The sequence below is a fragment of the Andrographis paniculata genome, unplaced genomic scaffold (assembly GCF_009805555.1).
Source record: "Andrographis paniculata isolate CXL003 unplaced genomic scaffold, ASM980555v1 Contig89END, whole genome shotgun sequence".
Lineage (NCBI taxonomy): Eukaryota > Viridiplantae > Streptophyta > Magnoliopsida > Lamiales > Acanthaceae > Andrographis > Andrographis paniculata.
Window position 1 is genome coordinate 2,332,637 of NW_026137627.1, and position 20,829 is coordinate 2,353,465.

General features: G+C 31.3%; 1 protein-coding gene across 1 annotated transcript; it reads right to left on the minus strand.

Annotated features, from left to right (window-relative positions):
• Nucleotides 1-2,586: 2,586 nt before the first annotated feature.
• On the minus strand, nucleotides 2,587-2,928 carry LOC127242869 (uncharacterized mitochondrial protein AtMg00810-like). Its single transcript, XM_051262579.1, has one exon. The coding sequence runs from the start codon at nucleotides 2,926-2,928 to the stop codon at nucleotides 2,587-2,589; it is 342 nt and encodes a 113-aa protein (XP_051118536.1).
• Nucleotides 2,929-20,829: the final 17,901 nt, after the last annotated feature.

Sequence of the window (20,829 nt, forward strand, 5' to 3'; positions counted from 1 at the left end):
GGGATAATATTTAATACTCCCTCCCGTCTCACGTACTATACCCACCGTTTTTGGCCGTTTTTGTCCGTAACACATACTATGTCCCTTTCATTTTTTGAAAAATAATTATACACTTTAATCTCATTTTAAACTTTTTAATTTTATTTTTTTTTAAATTTTAATTAAACTAATTAGTTATCTTAATCTTAATTTATAATTATTTATATTATAGGATAATTATTTTCACTAATATATTTTTAATTATTTACTAATTACATTCCTCCTAAAATACCGTGTCTATAGTGTAGCAGACACGGAGCGGAGGTATTAATAAATTTATTATGATAGATAATGCATCACACAATTATTGTGACAATAATTTAGTTTATTATTCAGAATATTAAAATTATATTTGATTATTATCCACCTATAAAATTATGTCCCCGTAAGGGATAATTCAGTGTTGTAGGGTTCAAACCCTCGACATCTCAGGTTAGTTGTTATACACAGTTCGCCTAGTGTGATGTTCCCAAAAAGACAAACATCTTATCCACAAAGCCATTTTATCCTTATAGTTTCAATAGTTTATCCATAGATTTTAGAAGTTTTATCCAACAATTATGGCCTAATTTATGTTGTCTCTTGTTAATTTCAATCTTTTTTTATGTTAATATATGATTTCCTGCATATTTAATCAATTTTCTAGTAGATTTTAGACAAAATCCATCAAATAAGTCATTTAGGCTCAAAGCGGCACAACCGTTATACTGCCGAAGCCACCCCCAATCCAACAACAAACAGACTCTTTGGAGTGCTGTCGGAACTCACATTCAGAAAAAGGGTCGAAGCCTTTTCGAAAAGATCTACGATTGAGCTTCGCAAAAATTCATTTTTCAGTTCCAACACTCCCGTTTTGTTTATTACCGAGATTTATCAGTACATTTGTTAAACTACTCGATTCATAATGGGAGCACAATAACGTGTATGTTAATTTTATATAACTAATTATCATTTTAGTATTTTTTTTGACTGACAACTACTTTTGGAAGTGAAATACATGTTTGATTCTATTCCCAATTAGGTTAATTTTCATTCTAATATAGTATCATCTTCAAATTACCCAATACATTTACAATCATACAATTTAGATGTAAAAATATCAAATAAGCTTGCAAACATAGTTTATTAACATATGAAATGAACTATTTGTTTGAGTGATAAAATTTCAACCTAATCCATTGGCTTCCAGAATTTTTAAAGTTATTAATAATGCTTTGGTTATTGTGCTAATTGAGTCAAATCACATAGTGCTCAGGCTCATAACTAAAAAAATAGCTCATATTTTAAAATATTTGCATATTATTATTATTAAATTCTAATTTTTAAAATTAAAATTAAAATTTTAGGTTTTACTTTTCTTCTTCATGATTCAATCCAATTTTAATTTTAAAAATTAAATTTTAAACTCTAATCATATATATATATTTTTCTTTTGTTTCTAACTAAGCTGCATTCCATCTTCTCAAATTTAATCATCGCGTACACCCCCTCCCTTCATATCTGCCTCGCCGTACCCACCCACTCACCTAGACCAAATTTGCCTCGCCCTTTCACTTTTCTCTTTTTTTCCCTCCCTCAGATCCCTCTCTTCGAACCTCCGAACACTACTGTGAAGCGCTGCTAGTCTACCTTTCATCTTCTTCTTCCTCCAAATCGACACAGTCAAATCTCTGTCTTCAACCTCTTATAAGCCAACACCAACATCAGTAGTATTATTTTGAAAATATATTTAATCATGTTTTTTATAGAGCCTACAATTTATTTCTACTCAGGGCCCCAAAAAGTTCGAGATAGCCCTGACATGATCAATACATGTTTATAAAGAAAGTAGCACATATTTAATAGTACATTTTAGGAAAAAAATCTGTTAGGATTAATGGAATAAACTGAATTTCACAAATTATAATTAGGGTACAATGTTATATATATATATGAGATATATTAGACAGGGATATATATATCTAAATATATACAATATATACATATCAACATATATATCAACATCTCCCCTCAAACTCAAGGTGGAACAGTGGAACCCAACTTGAGTTTGCTCAAGAATGACTGAAAATGGTCGGGAAGATGAGGCTTGGTGAAACCGTCAGCAGTCTGATCAGCAGAAGAAATGGGAGACAAGGAGATGTTTCCATGAGCAACGTGATGATGTACAAGGTGGAAATTGATCTCAATGTGCTTCGTACGCTCGTGGAAAACATTATACGTCAAAATCTTCATGGCGCTCTTACTGTCGCAATGAATAATAGTGACAGAGGATTGAGGCACACCGAGATCAGCTAGCAGCCAGCGAAGCTATAGAAACTCGGCAACGGTGTCGGCAATGGCTCTATATCTGGACTCTGCACTAGACCGGGAGACAGCCGTTTGTTTCTTGATGCGCCACAAAATAAGCGAGTCGCCAAGGAAGAAACAAAACCCGGTGGTTGAGCGGCGATTAGAGGGATTTCCCGCCCAATCAACGTAAGAATACCCGGTCAAAACTAATGACGAACGTGCTGAATAATGAAGCCTTTGGAGGAGAGTACCTTTGATTTACCGGACAATCCGTAGACCAGCAGAATGATAAGTCATCCGAGGAGCATACATAAACCGACTGATGATATGGATGACATAGGCAATATCCGGTTGAGTGACAGTCAGGTAGATCAGACTTCCTACCAGCTGATGATACAGAGTAGGATCATCGAGGGGGACGCCGTCCATGGGAGTAAGACGATAGTCAGAATCTAGAGGCGTAGGAGCAGTCTTGGAGTCAGTGAGACCGGCACTAGACAGAAGGTCGGAGACATGCTTGGCTTGAGAGAGATAATATCCGTCGGAGGTGTCGGAGATCTCAAGACCTAGGAAGTACTGAAGAGGCCCTAAGCTCTTCATCTCAAAGTGGCGGTGTAGATGAGTCTGTTACTCAGAGATACCGGATGCATCATCCCCCATAATGATCATGTCATCCACATAAAGTAGCAGAACAGCTGACCCACGATGAAGGAAGAGAGCCACGATGAAGGAAGAGAGCCGAATCATGATCGCTAGAAGTAAAGCCAAGCTGGAGTAGAGCAGAGCTAAATTTCGAAAACCAAGCTCGAGGCGTTTGTTTCAAACCATACAGGGCATGAAGAAGTTTACATACCTTGGAAGATGTAGGAAAGCCAGGAGGAGGAGACATATAGATGTCCTCGGATAGATCACCGTGCAAGAACGCATTCTTGACATCGAGCTGATGTAGGGGCCACCGACGAGCGGCAGCGATAGCGATAAGGCAGCGGATGGAGGTGAGACGAGCAACCAAGGCAAATGTCTCATCATAGTCTATGTCATACTACTGGGTGTAGCCTTTGGCTACCAAACGCGCCTTGTAGCGCTCGATGGATCCATCAGAGTGAGTTTTGATTCGGAATACCCATTTACAGCCGATAGGTTTCTTGCCAGAGGGAAGATCAACCATATCCCACGTATGGGTTTTCTCCAAAGCCTACAACTCTTCAGACATAGCATGCCGCCACAACGGATCCGCATATGCCTCACGAAAGGACCTGAGCTCATAATGGGACAAAATGGCAAAAAAACAGTGATAATCGAGTAAGTGAGTAGGTAGGTAACTAACCCGAGTGGAATGGCGAGGGCCAGGATTAGGGTCTGAGGTCGAAGTAGTGTCAAGCTCTGGTAATGGTGATGCATCAGAGTCGAGAGTAGTAGTAGGCTCGGGGATTAGCGTTGGTTCAAGAGGCGCAGCCGGGACAGCATCAGGAGCGGGGGACGGGGCCGCATCATCGGAAGGAAATAGAGGTGGAGAAGACAAGGTAAAGAACAGAGACGAACAATCAAAGGGGACTCGAAAGAGGGACAAGGTAGAGAATTTAGTATTCTCCCAGAATGTGACATAACGAGAAATACGCAACCTATTGGAAATGGGATCCCAACAACGATAATCCTTATGCTCTAACCGGTATCCCAAGAAGTAACACAGACGCGCGCGAAGTTCCAACTTAGTACGCTCATGAGGAGGGAGGAGGACAAAACTGACACAACCGAAAGGGCGGAGAAAACTATAATCAGGGGCTCGATTAAATAGTCTTTCAAAGCAGATAATAGAAGGGTGCGGACTGTATCGAGGATATGACGATGTTTACGTTCGGCGCGACCCTTTTGTGGAGAGGTGTATGGGCAGGAGCATTGGACAATAGTACCCTGATCAGATAGGAAACGAAGAAAGGAAGAATCAGTATACTCAAGAGCATTATATGTGTGGAGAGTTTTTATGGTGGAGGAAAATTGGGTATGTATCATTTTAGCAAAGTTCATATAAATAGATAGAAGTTCAAAACGCTGCCACGTGAAGTAAATCCATGTAAAGCGAGAATAGTCATCAATAAAAAGCACAAAATAACGTGAACCATTAATAGAAACAACGGGTGAAGGTCCTCAAATATCATAGTGAACTAATGAAAATGGTGTATCCGCAACGGAAGTACTATGAGGAAATGACAAGGCAGGTTGTTTTCCCAACGAATAATCCACACAATTAAAAGACTTAAACCTAACAAAACCCAAAAGACCTTGACTAATCAAACACCTAAGTTTATTGGAGGACGCATGACTGAGACAATGATGCCACTAAAGGCAGGATGGTGTAGAGGTGGTGGAAGCCGAGATAGAGGGACGAGGGAGCTGAAGTGACTTAAGTTCAAATAAACGGCCTGTCTTCCGGCCCTACCCGAGGGTCCACCCGGTTTGCGCATCCTGAACTTGCACACTAATAGAAGAGAATATCACTGGGAGACCTTGATCAACTAATTGACCAACTGAAATTAGATTTAAGGTTAATTGGGGAATACAATATGTGTCAGGGAGGGATAAGGACGAAGTGGATACATGTCCAGTATGAGTGATGCGCATATGGGTACCATTTGCAGTAAGGATAGGGAGTAGGGACGGTGCGGTGGATGTAGAGGTCATAAGCCGTATATCAGAGGTCATATGATTACTTCAGGCAGAATCAAAATACCAATGAGAGTTACCTGATGTGGTAGACATAGCGGTATTGGAAGATAGAACATGTTTAAGAAGAGCCTCCAAGTCTTGAATCGTAGGAGGCGCAGACGCAGACGTGGCAGAGGCTGTGACAAAGGAGGTACTAGACTGAGGAGGTCCACGAACATGCCGAGGCTTGGAATTACTGCTGCTAGAGCGAGACGGCGTAGTAGGACAATACTGTATAGTATGCCCTAAAACATGACAGTAGTGGCACTCCACCTTGGGGCAGTGACCGAGGTCATGATCAGAAGACTGACATCGTTTGCAGCGGAGGGGACGACTCTGAGTAAGAGTTCGGGCGGTGACCGTAAGAGCATAATCAAGCAGAGGAGCCTTGGCTAGGTAGAGAGGAGTTTCCTCAAAAAGAATCTCCTGAATAGTTGCATCCAATGTAGGAAGTGGGTGCCAATGTACCAAAGAGGCACAAAATGCCTCATACTTTGAACGCAAAGTCATCAAGACCTGGAGGTGAAAATGATCAGGACTGATCTCAGCTTGATCCAACCGATGCCAAAGGGGTTGCACTTGCGCAAGAAAGGCGTTGACAGACTATCTTGGTTCCTGCTTTAGATCATGGAGAGTACTCCGTAGCTGATAATAGTGCGCCAAACCAGTAGCACGGAAGCGAACTACCAAGAAATCCCACGCTGCCTTAGCAGTTTCAAATTGGGCAAGCTGCACATGTATCGCCAGAGTGGAAGTATTGCACAACCAAGTAAGAATCTGATGGTTCTTACTGTCCCAATCCTCCAATTTTTCAATATAAGATTCGACAACTTTGGCGGTAGACGCAACTTCTTCTATAGAAACCAGAGCAACGGGAGCAACTATATCCCTGTAACAATCCGCCATAGCTTCCTTCCTATCATGAAACTTTTCATCGATTGTGCCCAAAAACTGTAATTATCTCCGAACATGACAACACTTATCGGAATATGAACATCCATCTTTTCCATAAAGAAATTTTCAAGTGTAGACATTATCTCAAGCCGAAAGCTGAAATGACAGAAACACAGACAAAATCGAATCGAATCCGAAACACGAAAAATCAGACGGATAAAGAAAACTGCTCAAACGAAAAAAGTGAGTATACCACCGCAGAGGAAATTGAATTCCGAATACGACAGTGCAAAAATCGCCGGCAATGGCCGCCGCGCGTGCCTCCACACACCGGCGAGGCGTTCGGCCAAAAACTTCGTCAGGCGCGTGTGAGGCTCACGCGCCGCCGTTGGCCGAACTGTTCCGGATTCCGGCCGGTCTCGAGGCGGCAAACATAGTGGTGGTGGCGGTGACGATCGGCGACAGTTGGAAATGTGTGATCTGAGATGCGCGGATTGTTTCGATTTGTTCGGGAAAAATCATGACTCTGATACCATGTTAAGATTAATGGAATAAACTGAATTTCACAAATTATAATTAGGGTACAATATTATATATATATATAAGATATATATTAGGCAGTGATATATATATATATATATCAACAAAATCAATTTCGGTCGTATAGAATTAAGCATAAACAGAAAGGTACACGATATTAAACACAAACAGAAGGTACGGCCGGTAAATTAAGTGTATTAAATTCGTTATGTGTAAGCCAGTCAATTGAACTGTTCTGCACGGGATCCGGCGTAATTTCCCCGGATCCGGAACCTCATATAGATATTGGATCCATATCTGGATCCTGATCCTGATCCATTTTATCTTAAAATCAGATAAATAGATTATTCTCCATCCGTCTTGAAATAATAGTCCTATTCTGTCATTTTCGTTCGTCTCAAAACAATAGTCTTATTTTCATTTTTGGTAATTAACTCTCCATTTTTTTACAAAATTATCTTATTTTTTCACAATAATTACATAAAGTAAGAATATTTTAGTTTTTTAAAAATATTTTGACACTCACTGTCAATATAATAATATAATTTTTTAATTCTCATGACAATCCTAAATGTCTCCATTGTTTTGGAACAATGAAGTATGATATTTAAAAAAAAAAAAAAATTATTATAAATTAATAGTAAAAATAAAAAAGAGAAAATATAACCAAACAAATTGATATATATATATATATGTGCAAACAAATCTCATATTATTGTTAGTTGTATAATTTTATTAAATATTGCACTTTAAAATACAACTCATTTTAATTATGATATTAAGTTAAGAACGCGAAAAGGATATTTAAATGTATTTATTTATGATATCCATTAAATTTGAATTTACTTTTAGGGTGTGTTTGTTTGGGGGATTGGATTTTAATCCCACTATTCATTCAATTTTTCTCCTCAAAAAAATCAAATCAAATATCTATTTTTTATTTTTTATATTATAGTAAAAATCAATTTTATATTTAAAACATCACATCAACAACTATTTATGTCACATCATACAACTATTCAAATTCAAAATTTTTACTATTCAAATCCCAACTCAAAATCCAATCCTCCAAACAAACAAACACACCCTAAAGTAGTTGGGCGTTGAATGATTAGGCTGTTGCAATGAGAATAATCAATTATGCTGATTGGTCCATTCAGTATATAAAAATGCATTAGATAATACATAAAAGAAATACATTAGACGATATATATTTTATATTTCTTCCGTCCAGATGTAAAAGTCATGAACAATTCGTTTGCGTCATTATACTTAATATTAAAAATATTTTTTTATTTGTGTAATTTTTTGCACAAATATCATCATAATAGTATTATAAAACACTCATAGAATTATTTTTGTCATTTTTGCTTGATTTGTATTACGTTTTCATATAATAATTAATATTCAAATATCAACACGACAAAAAACAAATCTGACTCTTAGATACTGACGAAGGTAGTATATTATTAATATGTGCTATTATTCTAGTTTATATATGTGTTGTGTTAATATAAGTTATTTGTTGAAATTAATTTCGATCTATTTACTCGTCCATTTAATAAGTTTACATTTACATTATGCGTCATTTTATTTAATTTTAAAAAATAATTATATTTGTATAATTTTTTGTATAAACGTCATTTTATTAGTATTATAAGACATTAATATAAATATTTTTGCCATTTTTTCTTGATTTATACCACATTTTGATATAATATTTAATATTTAAAGATCAACACCCAACACCCAAAAATCAAATGTAATATTTCAAAGTGGCCGAAATGAGTATATTATGTGGAGTGTGCATTGTATGAGCTATTATCGTGTATTGTATTTGTATTATATTAATTTATATATTTTGTTGTTAGTTTATATTTTCTTTGTGGCTTATATATATATGTATATATTCTTTTTGCTCGACTAATTAGGCGGTTGTAAGAGCATCAACAACTTATCATTATTAGATACATTGAAATTTTTATTTTATACTATATTATCTCATAAATTATCTAATTCAATTTTAATTCTAAAATTAAAGTTTAAATTCTAAATAAATATTTTTTTAATCGTAGTATCTATTTTTTTCCTAACCATGTCTACCAATCTTTTTGAATTGCAAATTCAATTGTCCACCCTCCTAGAGATTTTGTAATGAATGATATATTTAGGGTGTCTTCGTTTGAAAAACTTCCAAATATTTTCACTATTACTAAATTTTTTTCTCCATAAAATATCAAATCAAATACCTATTTTTTAATTTTTTATATTATATTAAAAATTAATATTATATTTAAAATATCACATTAACACGATATATCGCATCTTATTAACTATTTCAATTTTTTATTATTCAAATCACAATTCAAAATCCAAAACCCTTAAACAAACACACCCTTAGACTTCATAGATATTATTATTATTATTATTATTATTATTATTATTATCATCATTATTATTATCTTGTTGCTGTTGTTATTATTATTGGATTATTATTTTTATAATAGTCAAAATATAATTTGTTTACTCAGCAGTTAAATTTATTTTTTTTTGGTATGATATGAGAATCTGTATTAAATAATATAAAAATAATATTTTAATTGACTTTTTATGAGTGTGTAATATATAATATTATTTTAATGTGTATATATTTGTATTTTTTTTAATAATATTTATGGAAAAATATTTTATTGAAAAATGTTAGTGAACATACTGAATATATATACATATATACAATATATAACATATATTTTATTTAATCACAAAACGAATAATTCATCACAATATATTATTTTTATATTACTAATTTCTCTTACCTAATATAAATATCAGCAAAAATTATTTTTGGTCTAATTTAATATCATAATTATCAACTTTGGTCCTATTCAAGTTTTTTTTTTTTTTTTTTATTATCAATTTTGGTCCCTCCCAAGATGGATGACGTGGCTTGAACACGGCCGTGTTTAGATGACTCAGAAGGTGACTGGGCGTCCCAGGCAGCCAACACGGCCGTGTTTCTGCCCGTGTTCTGAACATAGTCATGTTCCTGTCTATGTTTCTCAATATAGTCATGTTTCTGTCCATGTTCTCAACACAACCATGTTTTAGGCCATGTTCCTATTCATGTTCTCAACACAACCATATTTTAGGTCAGGTTCACGACCATGTTTTCAATATAATCAATTTTTAATATTTTAAATAATAATTGCAAAAGAATATAAAAATAATAATATATTAATATATATTTTTATTTTGATATTTTGAATATCAAAATAATATTTTAAAATTTTTACTAAAAATATATATAATGATGATCATTAAAAATATATATTAATATATTATTATTTTTATATTTTTTTGCAATTATTTTTCTAAAATATTAAAAAATTAATTATTTTTTATATTATAAAATAATTGTAAAAAACATTTTTTATGAATTATAAATATATATATCAAATAATTTTAACCAATAAATAAAAATAATAATAAACATGACCTACAATATAATTATATTGAAAATACGGTCGTGAACATGACCTAAAATATGACTCTGTTGAGAACATGAACTGGAACATGGCTAGAACATGACTGTGTTGAGAATATGGGTAGGAACATTACTGTGTTGAGAATATGGAAATGAACATGATTATGTTGAGAACATGGGCAGAAACATGGCTGTGTTCAGAACACGGGCAGAAACACGGCCGTGTTGGCTGCCTGGAACGCCCAATTACCTTCTGAGTCATCCAACACGGCCGTATTCAAGCAAACACGGTCGTGTTCAGTCCCCGTCAACCATCTTGGGAGGAACCAAAATTGATAAAAAAAATTTGAATATGACCAAAATTGATAATTACGATATTGAATGAAACAAAAATGATTTTTTCTCTGTAAATATATATATCCTTCAAAACACAAAACTATCTATAAATATAGGTAAAATTGATTATAACTCCCATGTGGTTTCGAAATTTAGCGTAAAATTTCCCTGTACTTTAAAAATAGTATGGTACCCCCTTATACTTTAAAAAACGTCGCATGAAACTCCACCACCATGAAACTTTCCTTGTGTGATAAGAAGATGATTTTCTATCTATATGTTTTGCATGGCAGGAGGATTTTATGCAATATTTTTTAAAGTATAAGTGAGCGTCATGCAATTTTTTAAAGTAAAATGAGAATTTATGCTGAGTATTGAAACTACAAAGAGGTTTCATGCAACATTTTTTAAAGTATAAGGGGACGTCATGCAATTTTTAAAGTAGAGGGGGAATTTACGCTGAGTTTCGAAACCACAATGGAGTTATGGGCAATTTTGCCATAAATATATATATATCCTTCAAAATACAAAACAAACGCATTAAAATTATTTTTTTTAATTAATTAAAATTAAGTTTCCATGTTTATTAATATTTTTTAAAAATTCGATTAGTCTCTTTCAATTTTTGGTATAGAATTGATATGACCGAAGCAAAGGTAACGTCAATTCCATTTATTGATATTTTTTTGATTTGTTTAAGAATGTTTTTTAATTTTAATAATTATTTAATATGATATAAATAGATATTGATGCGATACGTTGAATTTAAAAATAATTTTTAATATAATATATAAAATAAATATTTTAGTATTTGATTTAATATTTTTTTTTTTAAAAAATTCATTAATAATAAAAATATTTTAGGAAAAATTCCAGTCGAATACAGCCTCAATATTTTAGTAATTTAGGGTACGTTTTTAAAATTTATTTATATTTGGAGGTGTTTTGTTGTTCTAAATATAATAAGAATAGTATAAATTGAAAATAAAGAATTGTGTGTGATAGTATTACATTAGAAATATATTATTATATATATATATATTGTTATGGATGAAAAATAAAAATAAATTTATTTATTTTTATATTCAAATTTTATATTATTAAACATACTATTTTTAATAAATAAAATAAAATCAAATAACTTTATTTTTTAAGTTAAACAACGTATTATCAAATATTCATTTTAATATTTGTATATCAAAACTAATAATATATATAAAAAATTGTTTTAATTTTATATATTGATTTAAATAGTAATGATAATATTTTATAATATAAAGGATATATTTTATATTAAAAATCATAAAAATTAGGGTAAACTGTTTTTTTAGTCCCATAACTGGACCCCTTTATCATTTTAGTCCTGTAAGTGGAGTATGTCGCAAACTAGTCCCATAAGTAAAAAATTTTCGTTGTTTTAGTCCTCCGGTGCCGGAGACGCCCGCGTGGCTCGCCGGAGGTGACGTGTCCGCCAGGTGTCCCGGAGACGCCCGCGTGGCTCGCCGGAGGTGACGTGTCCGCCAGGTGTCCCGCCAGGTCAGCGACACCTGGCGGACACGTGGATTTATTTATTTATTTTCATTTATTTTAATTTTTTTAATTGTAACAAATAAAAAAATAAAAAAATTACAAATAAAAATTAAAATAAATTAAAAATAAGTTTAAAAAAATTAAAAATAAAAAATCCACGTGTCTGCCAGGTCAGCGACACCTGGCGGACACGTCACCTCCGGTGAGCCACGCAGGCATCTCCGGTGCCGGAGGACTAAAACAGGGAAAATTCTTCACTTATGGGACTAGTTTGCGACAAGCTCCACTTATGAGACTAAAATGACAAGGGAGTCCAGTTACGGGACTAAAAAAAATTAATTTACCCTAAAAATTATATAAAAAAAACAGATAATGTGTTTCTTTTGTATAATGCATGTGTTATTTTAGTTCAGGGGGAAAGAAACTTGTCAAAATATAGAAATAAAAAAAAAATTGTATTGAATTGTTTACTTTTTAAATAAGTAGAATATATATTTGTATGAAAATATGTAATATTTTTTTATAAGAAGTATGTTAGGAATTTTCTTTGAGTAAGATTTTTTTCTTTTGTGTTTGTTAATATATTTGTGTAAAAAGTAATAATATTTGTATAATAATAGTAAAAAATAAAAATAATTTTATAGTGATATGATTATTTATAAAAATTAAAATATTATTTTGAAACGAATGAAATTAGTAAAATCAAAACTATTGAATTGAAACTGAGAAAGTATATAATTTGTGTTTATTTTTATATATGTATATATATATATTTAATTTTTTTTATTTATTAAAGTGAAATAGTAATTCAATGTAATATTTATTGTTTATAATATAAAATTAATATATATTTTTATTATAAATAAAATTATTGTAAAATAGAAAATTTAAAATTAAAAAAATAAAAAAAAACAAAGATTCTAGAGTCAGCATTGTCAATATAAAACTAATATATATTTTTATTATAAATAAAATTATTGTAAAATAGAAAATTTAAAATAAAAAAATAAAAAAGAACAAAAATTCTAGAGTCAGCATTGTCATGAATTAAATTCATACCAACCATGTCTGCAATTTGCAAACAATTTATGAATAGTAAATTTCTCCTTTTATATCTAATGACAATATTGTTACTTTAAGGGTGTGTTTGTTCAGGGGTTTGGATTTTGAGTTGAGATTTGAATAGTAAAAATTTTGAATTTGAATAATTGTATGATGTGATATAAATAGGTGTTGATGTGATGTTTTGAATGTAAAATTAATTTTTAGTATAATATAAAAAATGAAAAATAGATGTTTGATTTAATATTTTAGGAGGAAAAAAATTGGATGAATAGTAGAATTTTGTTAAAATTCTACAAACGAACACACCCTAAAAATGTCCTTATCAATCATTCTAAAAAGGAATACATACATATATATATTATTTTTATAAAATAATTAATATTTTTTTTTGTCTGCTAAATTTATTTTTTTAATTTTTTTTATTAAATTTATTTAATTACTAATTTTTTGACAAAATAAAAAAATTAACATTTAATACTATATTTCATTCAAAAGTTATTTACTATAAATATTACTATCTATATTAATTTTTTATTTTCTTTAATTGATAATTAAATATTTAAAAATATTTTTAACTATCTTTTTATCTTTTCATTTTTTTTTTCAATAAGCTTTATATATATATATATACACTAGAACACGCTCTTGCGCGGTATACCGCGCGACTATTCTATAATGTAATGTAGTGAAACATTATTTATTTGAAATATAAACTGTAAAACAAAAATACAATCGAATTATTTGCGCTCAGGTCGGTTGGTCAACTCGGTTGGTCCTCGGTCGGTGGGTCTGGTCGGTTGGTCAGGTGGGTTGGTTAGCTGTCGGATAGGCAGGTCGGAAGGTCCTCAGTCGGTTGGTCTGGTCGGTTGGTCCTCGGTCGGTTGGTTAGCGGTGGGATAGACAGGTCGGAAGGTCCTCGGTCGGTTGGTCTGGTCGGATGGTTAGCGGTCGGACAGACAGGTCTGATGGTCAGCAGGTCGGACAGACATGTCTGATGGTCTGCGGTCGGATAAAGTAGGTCGGCTGGTCGGCGGTCGGATAGGCAAGTCAGCTGGTCCGCAGGCGGATAGATTGAGATAAGAAAGGTGACCCTGCATCTCTTTATGAGTTTTGAAATGTCAAAAATAGTAAGGATATTTCAACTTTGATAATTGTTACGCACAAATAATAATAATAATAATAATAAAAATAAGGATAGCAGGATCTTAAAGGAAGTTAGATACAAAGTCGGGTGGAAATGGAGAAAAATTTGCGCTCAAGTCGGTTGGTCGGATGGTCAGATGGGTTGGTTAGCGGTCGGATAGGCAGGTCGGAAGGTCCTCGGTCGGTTGGTCTGATCGGTTGGTTAGCGGTGGGATAGGCAGGTCGGAAGGTCCTCGGTCGGATTGTTAGCGGTCGGACAGACAGGTTTGATGATCTGCGGTCGGATAAAGTAGGTCGGCTGGTCTGCGGTCGGATAAAGTAGGTCGGCTAGTCTGCGGTCGGATAGGCAAGTCAGCTGGTCCGCAGACGGATAGATTGAGATAAGAAGGGTGACCCTGCATCTCTTTATGAGTTTTGAAATGTCAAAAATAGCAAGGATATTTTAACTCTGATAATTGTTACGCACAAAAAATAATAATAATAAGGATAGCAGGATCTTAAAGGAAGTTAGACATGAAGCCGGGTGAAAAAGGAGAAAAATTTGTGCTTAAGTCGGTTGGTCAGGTGGGTTGGTCGGATGGTCAGGTGGGTTGGTTAGCGGTCGGATAGGCAGGTCGGAAGGTCCTCGGTCGGATGATCAGGTCGGTTGGTTAACGGTGGGATAGGCAGGTCGGAAGGTCCTTGGTCGGTTGGTCCTCGGTCGGATGGTTAGCGGTCGGACAGACAGGTCTCATGGTCTGCGGTCGGATAAAGTAGGTCGGCTGGTCCGCAGGCGGCTAGACTGAGATAAGAAGGGTGACCCTGCATCTCTTTATGAGTTTTGAAATGTCAAAAATAGCAAGGATATTTCAACTTTGATAATTGTTACGCACAAAAAATAATAATAATAAAAATAAAAATAAGGATAGCAGGATCTTAAAGGAAGTTAGACACGAAATCGGGTGGAAAAGGAGAAAAATTTGCGCTCAGGTCGGAAGGTCCTCGGTCGGTTGGTCCTCGATCGGATGATCAGGTCGGTTGGTTAGCGGTCGGATAGGCAGGTCGGAAGGTCCTCGGTCGGTTGGTATGGTCGGCTGGTCCTCGGTAGGATGGTTAGCGGTCGGACAGACAGGTCTGATGGTGGTCTGCAGTCGGATAGGCAAGTTAGCTGGTCCGCAGGCGGGTAGACTGAGATAAGAAGGGTGACCCTGCATCTCTTTATGAGTTTTGAAATGTCAAAAATAGCAATGATATTTCAACTTTGATAATTGTTACGCACAAATAATAATAATAATAATAATAATAATAATAATAATAATAATAATAATAATAATAATAATAATAATAATAATAATAATAATAATAATAAGGATAGCAGGATTTTAAAGGAAGTTAGACACGAAGTCGGGTGGAAAAGGAGAAAAATTTGCGCTCAGGTCGGTTGGTCAGGTTGGTTGGTCGGATGGTCAGGTAGGTTGGTTAGCGGTCGGATAGGCAGGTTGGAAGGTCCTCGGTCGGTTGGTCTGGTCGATTGGTCCTCGGTCGGATGATCAGGTCGGTTGGTTAGCGGTCGGATAGGCAAGTCGGAAGGTCCTCGGTCGGTTGATCTGGTCGGTTGGTCATCGGTCGGATGGTTAGCGTTCAGACAGACAGGTCTGATGGTCAGAAGGTCGGACAGACATTTCTGATGGTCTGCGGTCGGATAAAGTAGGTCGGCTGGTCTGCGATCGCATAGGCAAGTTAGCTGGTCCGCAGGCGGATAGACAGGTCGCTTGGTGGGTGCGGCCAAGGAGTCTTTTGGTCTACCGATTGGTCTCTGAATTGGTTGGGTGGGCTATTTGAGTTCTGGAACTGGTGGAGGCGTTTGGCGAGGCGGTTGATGTAACCGACCAGAGTTCCAAAACGTTTCGTCTTGGGCGGTTGACGGCGGTTGCTGACGACGGTTCCAAAACGTCTTTTCAAGCCAGTACAAAGGTAGGTTAAAGGCTAAATTGTCATTTTTGAAATAAGGGGCAAGATAGACTTTTCAAGTGGCAGATCCGTACAAACTCGTATTTATAAGATATAATATATATATATATATCTTTTTTTAAATTTTCATGTTGGACACAAATGTGCTATTTTTGCCATGAAGTAATAAAATTCCTTAAACTTTCTAAACATTAAAATAACACTCTTTTTGGCTCGCTTGTTTGTTTATAATTTCAAACAAAAATTTATATTATTTAACTTGTACAATTTTTAATAAAGAATAGTAGAATAAATTATATAGTATTTCTTTGTATTTTATTCGTTGCGTGACACTCATTTGTTTTAAATTAATATTTGCACAAAACACTTTCAATACTGATGTTGCGGTGTAAATATGAATCTAATTACACAAATTTTATACAAAAAAAAAGGGTAATATATAATTTAAATAAAATAAATAGATAAATAATTGATCAATATTTTATTTTATAGTTTCTTGAAGACAATTTGTTATCTGATGTTTACAAAAATTATAAAAATAAATGATTAATCAATTATTTATTTATATATTTATTTTATTCAAAAAATATTTAAAGTATTTTACGTCTTTTATTTGTTTAAAACTTACATAATTAAGTTCGTATTTACTCTCAAACATAAACTTTGGACGAAAAATGGTGTTTTGTGTAAACTTTAATTCAATATAATGAAATTTCACGCAATAAATAAACTACGAGGTGTTTTGTGCACTTTTATTAAAATAGAAGAGAATGTTATATATCCATAGATATATTGATTGTTTTATATGATATGAAAAATTGTGTCAAAAAGAAAAAATATATATTATTTTAAGCTGAATATTTGACTTTTTGACTTTTTATAAAGAGTATTTAAAATTTTTTTTAATAAGTATTTGATTTTTTTGTCTTTTTTATTTTTATAAAAACTATTTTGTGTTATTTATTATTTTTTTTAAAAAATAGAAATTCAAAAATAGTATTGAGAAAACAAGGTATACCAAAAAAAAATAATACTACTCCCTCCGGTCCAAATCAAAGGGCCATTTGAAGTTTTGTAATCGAAAGTGTGTTTGTTTGGAGGATTGAATTTTAAATCCACTATTCATCTTATTTTTCCCTTAAAAAATATCAAATTAAATACTTATTTTTTTATATTATACTAAAAATCAATTTTACATTTAAAACATCACATCAACACTTATTTATATCATATCATACAATTATTCAAATTCAAAATTTTTACTATTCAAATCCCAACTCAAAATCCAAACTCCTAAACAAACAAACCTGGGTTTGACTTTATATATAAAGTAACTGTACGTGTAATTATATATTTATTATTTAAGTAAAAGTTAAATATATTTTGGTATTAATGTTTTTGATTATTTTTTAAAAAATAAAAAATAGATATTTAAAGTGAGACAAATGAAAATTGTAAAAATGATATTTTAAAATTAGGACGGGGGAGTATATTATTTTCTCTCACCAAATATGACATCAAAATATTATTTACATAACAATTCAAATCTAACACCTTATTTCAAATTACAACCAGATTTTTTCTATGATTATTATTATTATTATTATTATTATTATTATTATTATTATTATTTTTTTTTTTTTTATTTTTTTTATTTTTTTTATCATTATTATTATTATTATTATTTTTTTATCATATTGGCTTTGTTTATTTATAGTTATTTATTTTAAATATATATATATAAGTTTTACAATTTTTTAAAAATATATTATTTTTATAATAAAACATCACATATAACTATTATTCAAACACAAAATACAAAATATACCCTCAAATTTTTCACTTTATGTATGGTCAATTATCTCATATCTATTGTCAATTATTTTTATTGTAGTATTTTAATTGTCACACTATTCTACATATATCACTTTTTTGTGATTTTTGTCCGTTGGTCATCCGTTAAGTTCACGATAAATACAATCTCACGTGCGCGGAATGAAATTGTGTGCTATGGAGAACAAAAATCGTGAAAAAGTAACATATGTCATATATATTCTGTCAGGATAACAATTAGAAGATAAAAAGTGATAATTGCTCGTTTCTGACCGTAAAACACCTAAACGAAGAAAAAAATACGGAAAATAAATTTTTAGACTCAAAATTTGAGAAAAATCATATGATTCATCTGAAATGACCAAACAACCTACCAACAATATTGGTTTGTCAATCCAAGTTCATTGAGGACCCTAAACACTAAAAAAATAGTACATCCATTTTTTTTTGACTCAAAATTATAAAAAACTCGCACGGTTAATCTGAAACGACCAAGCGAACCAACTAACGATATTATTTTATTCATCCGAGGTCCTTAGGGTTCCAAAACCCTAAATGCTAAAAATATGTACACTCATTTTCAAATTAAAAATTACACAAAACTTGCACGGTTAATTTCAAACGACATAACAAATTAACCATGATATTGAAATTGTTTATGTGAAGTCGTTTAGTGCCATAAAATTCCTAAACATGAAAAAAGTATAAACTCATTTATAAAATTTGAATTAAACAGAACTTACATGATTTATTCGAAATGATTAAACGAAACGTAAATCCAATTTTTAGACTCGTAATTAGACAAAATTACATAGTTTATCCGAAACAACTAATTAAACGAACCATTAACAATATTTTATTATCAATCAGTGGTCATTTTGGACCCTAAAACCTTTAAACGTTAAAAAATATAAATAAGGAATTGAACGAAATTTTTACGGTTCATTCAAAACAAACATACGAACCAACCATTGATTTTTTTTGTTACTATGAGATTTTTTAGAGCTCAAAAAAAGCCAAAACATTAAAAAAAATATAGACAAAATTTTTTTACTCGGAATTTGATAATTTGCCAGTCTTGCTTTTTAATTGTCACCTTAACGAAACCCGTTACTTTTTCGCAATTTTTGTCATCTAGCCGCACGTCAGGTTCATGACAGAGTCGGTGCAAGTGGGACTCTGTGAGTGACTTCTGTATAATATATGTTTTTAGAGTGATAATTAACCATAAATACGAAATATTTATTGCAATTTCCTTAAAAATAAATTAATAATTAAAAAGAAAATATGTGTTTTTTATGTTTTATATTCAGTCCATCCATTTTCAAATGGGCCTTTAAAATTTTCTAGTAAATTAAAAAACAATATTATTTTATTGGTCAGTGAAAATTGGTAAGAAATTTTGAATTTTTGCTCTTTAACTTTAACTTTATGTATAAGGTAATTGTATGTGTAATGATATTTAAATAAAGTTAAATATTTTGGTATTAGTATATAATTTTCTTTCTTTTTTTAAAGAAAGATATGCTTTTAAATGAGATTGAGGAAAATGATAAAAACATACTTTGAATTAGGACAAATGAAATAATTTTTTTTTATTTGATATTCAATTAATCAAATATCTTAATAATTTATTATATGCTACTCTCCCATCCCGCATAAAATGTAGAAGAAATATAATTAATAATTAATTAAAAAAATATATTCATCAAAATAAATTAAAAAATTAAAATAATTAAATAATTTAATTAAAATTAAATTATAGATTATGAAATTAAAATGTTATTAAAACATATAATTATTTTTTAAATAATAAATTATATGAGACGATCGAATGAAAAAAATTGTCACTTTATGTAGAATGAAAAAAGTATGTTTTAACGCAAGATTATATTTGATGTTTTCTTAATATATATATATATTAAATGATAATAATAATTATAAAATACTCCATTCATTTCATCTTAATGACACATTTGTATTTTTGTCTTTCACATAGCAATTGATATATATATATATATATATATATTTATTTTAGGTAAAATTTACTAAATCAAAAGATACTTAATAAGTATAAATTGACTTAACTAATTAAGTAGCATATAATATCATATCTAATCTAAAAAACAAATATATTTTTTTTATCTACATTTAAAATTTTACGTCTTTTATAAAATTAGTTTATGTTAATTATAAATAAATAAACACATATTTTTATTTACTTCTATTATAGAAAATTTATTCTCCACGAAATGATATTCATATTACATATATTTTTTTATTGCGATACAATTTTAAAAATATTTAAAAAATATATTCTAATTTCTTATAATCATATATATTAAATTTATTTTGAAATTATTGATAAAATTAATTACATAAAATTAATAAATAATATAATAATTTTCTGTTATTAACTAATTAAAGATTTTAGTATTATTAATAAAAAAATCAATTATCATGGACTAAGTACTTGGGTTATGTTTGTTTTGTAAAATTGTTAAAAATGAAAATTTTGAAATGAAGTATAAAAAATTGTATAAAAAATATAAAAATAATTAATGTTTATAGTGCATTATTATTTTTTTTAAGAAAAAAACGTGACAAAAAAAATTAAAAAGAACAATGCCAAAATAAATAAACCAAAGTAGAATTTTCGTACTAAAAAATTTGGTAAGTAACTAATTTCCTATTATCCTATTTGCCAGGTGTCGAGATTATTTATTCAATATTTCTCCAATCAGCTCATGCCGCGTGGCGATCCTATTTTGTCCTATGTATATTTATTTAATTTTGAATGTTTAAATATCGTACCGAACCTACATTATTATCTAATTGAATTATTTTAATTTTATCTTATCTGTTAGGTTTACGCTACTATAATTTCACTTCACATTAAATTAGGAGTGCATTGGTTGTAGATTTTAAATTATTTTTTCTTAAATTCTAAATTAGGTTATTTAATTTGAATTTTTAATTTTTTTCCTTAAATCTTGAAGTATTTAAATAATAAATAGTACTAT

Bases quoted from the DNA above. Each gene is read 5' to 3' on its own strand.
- LOC127242869 (XM_051262579.1), bottom strand. From the start codon at position 2,928: ATGAAGAGCTTAGGGCCTCTTCAGTACTTCCTAGGTCTTGAGATCTCC.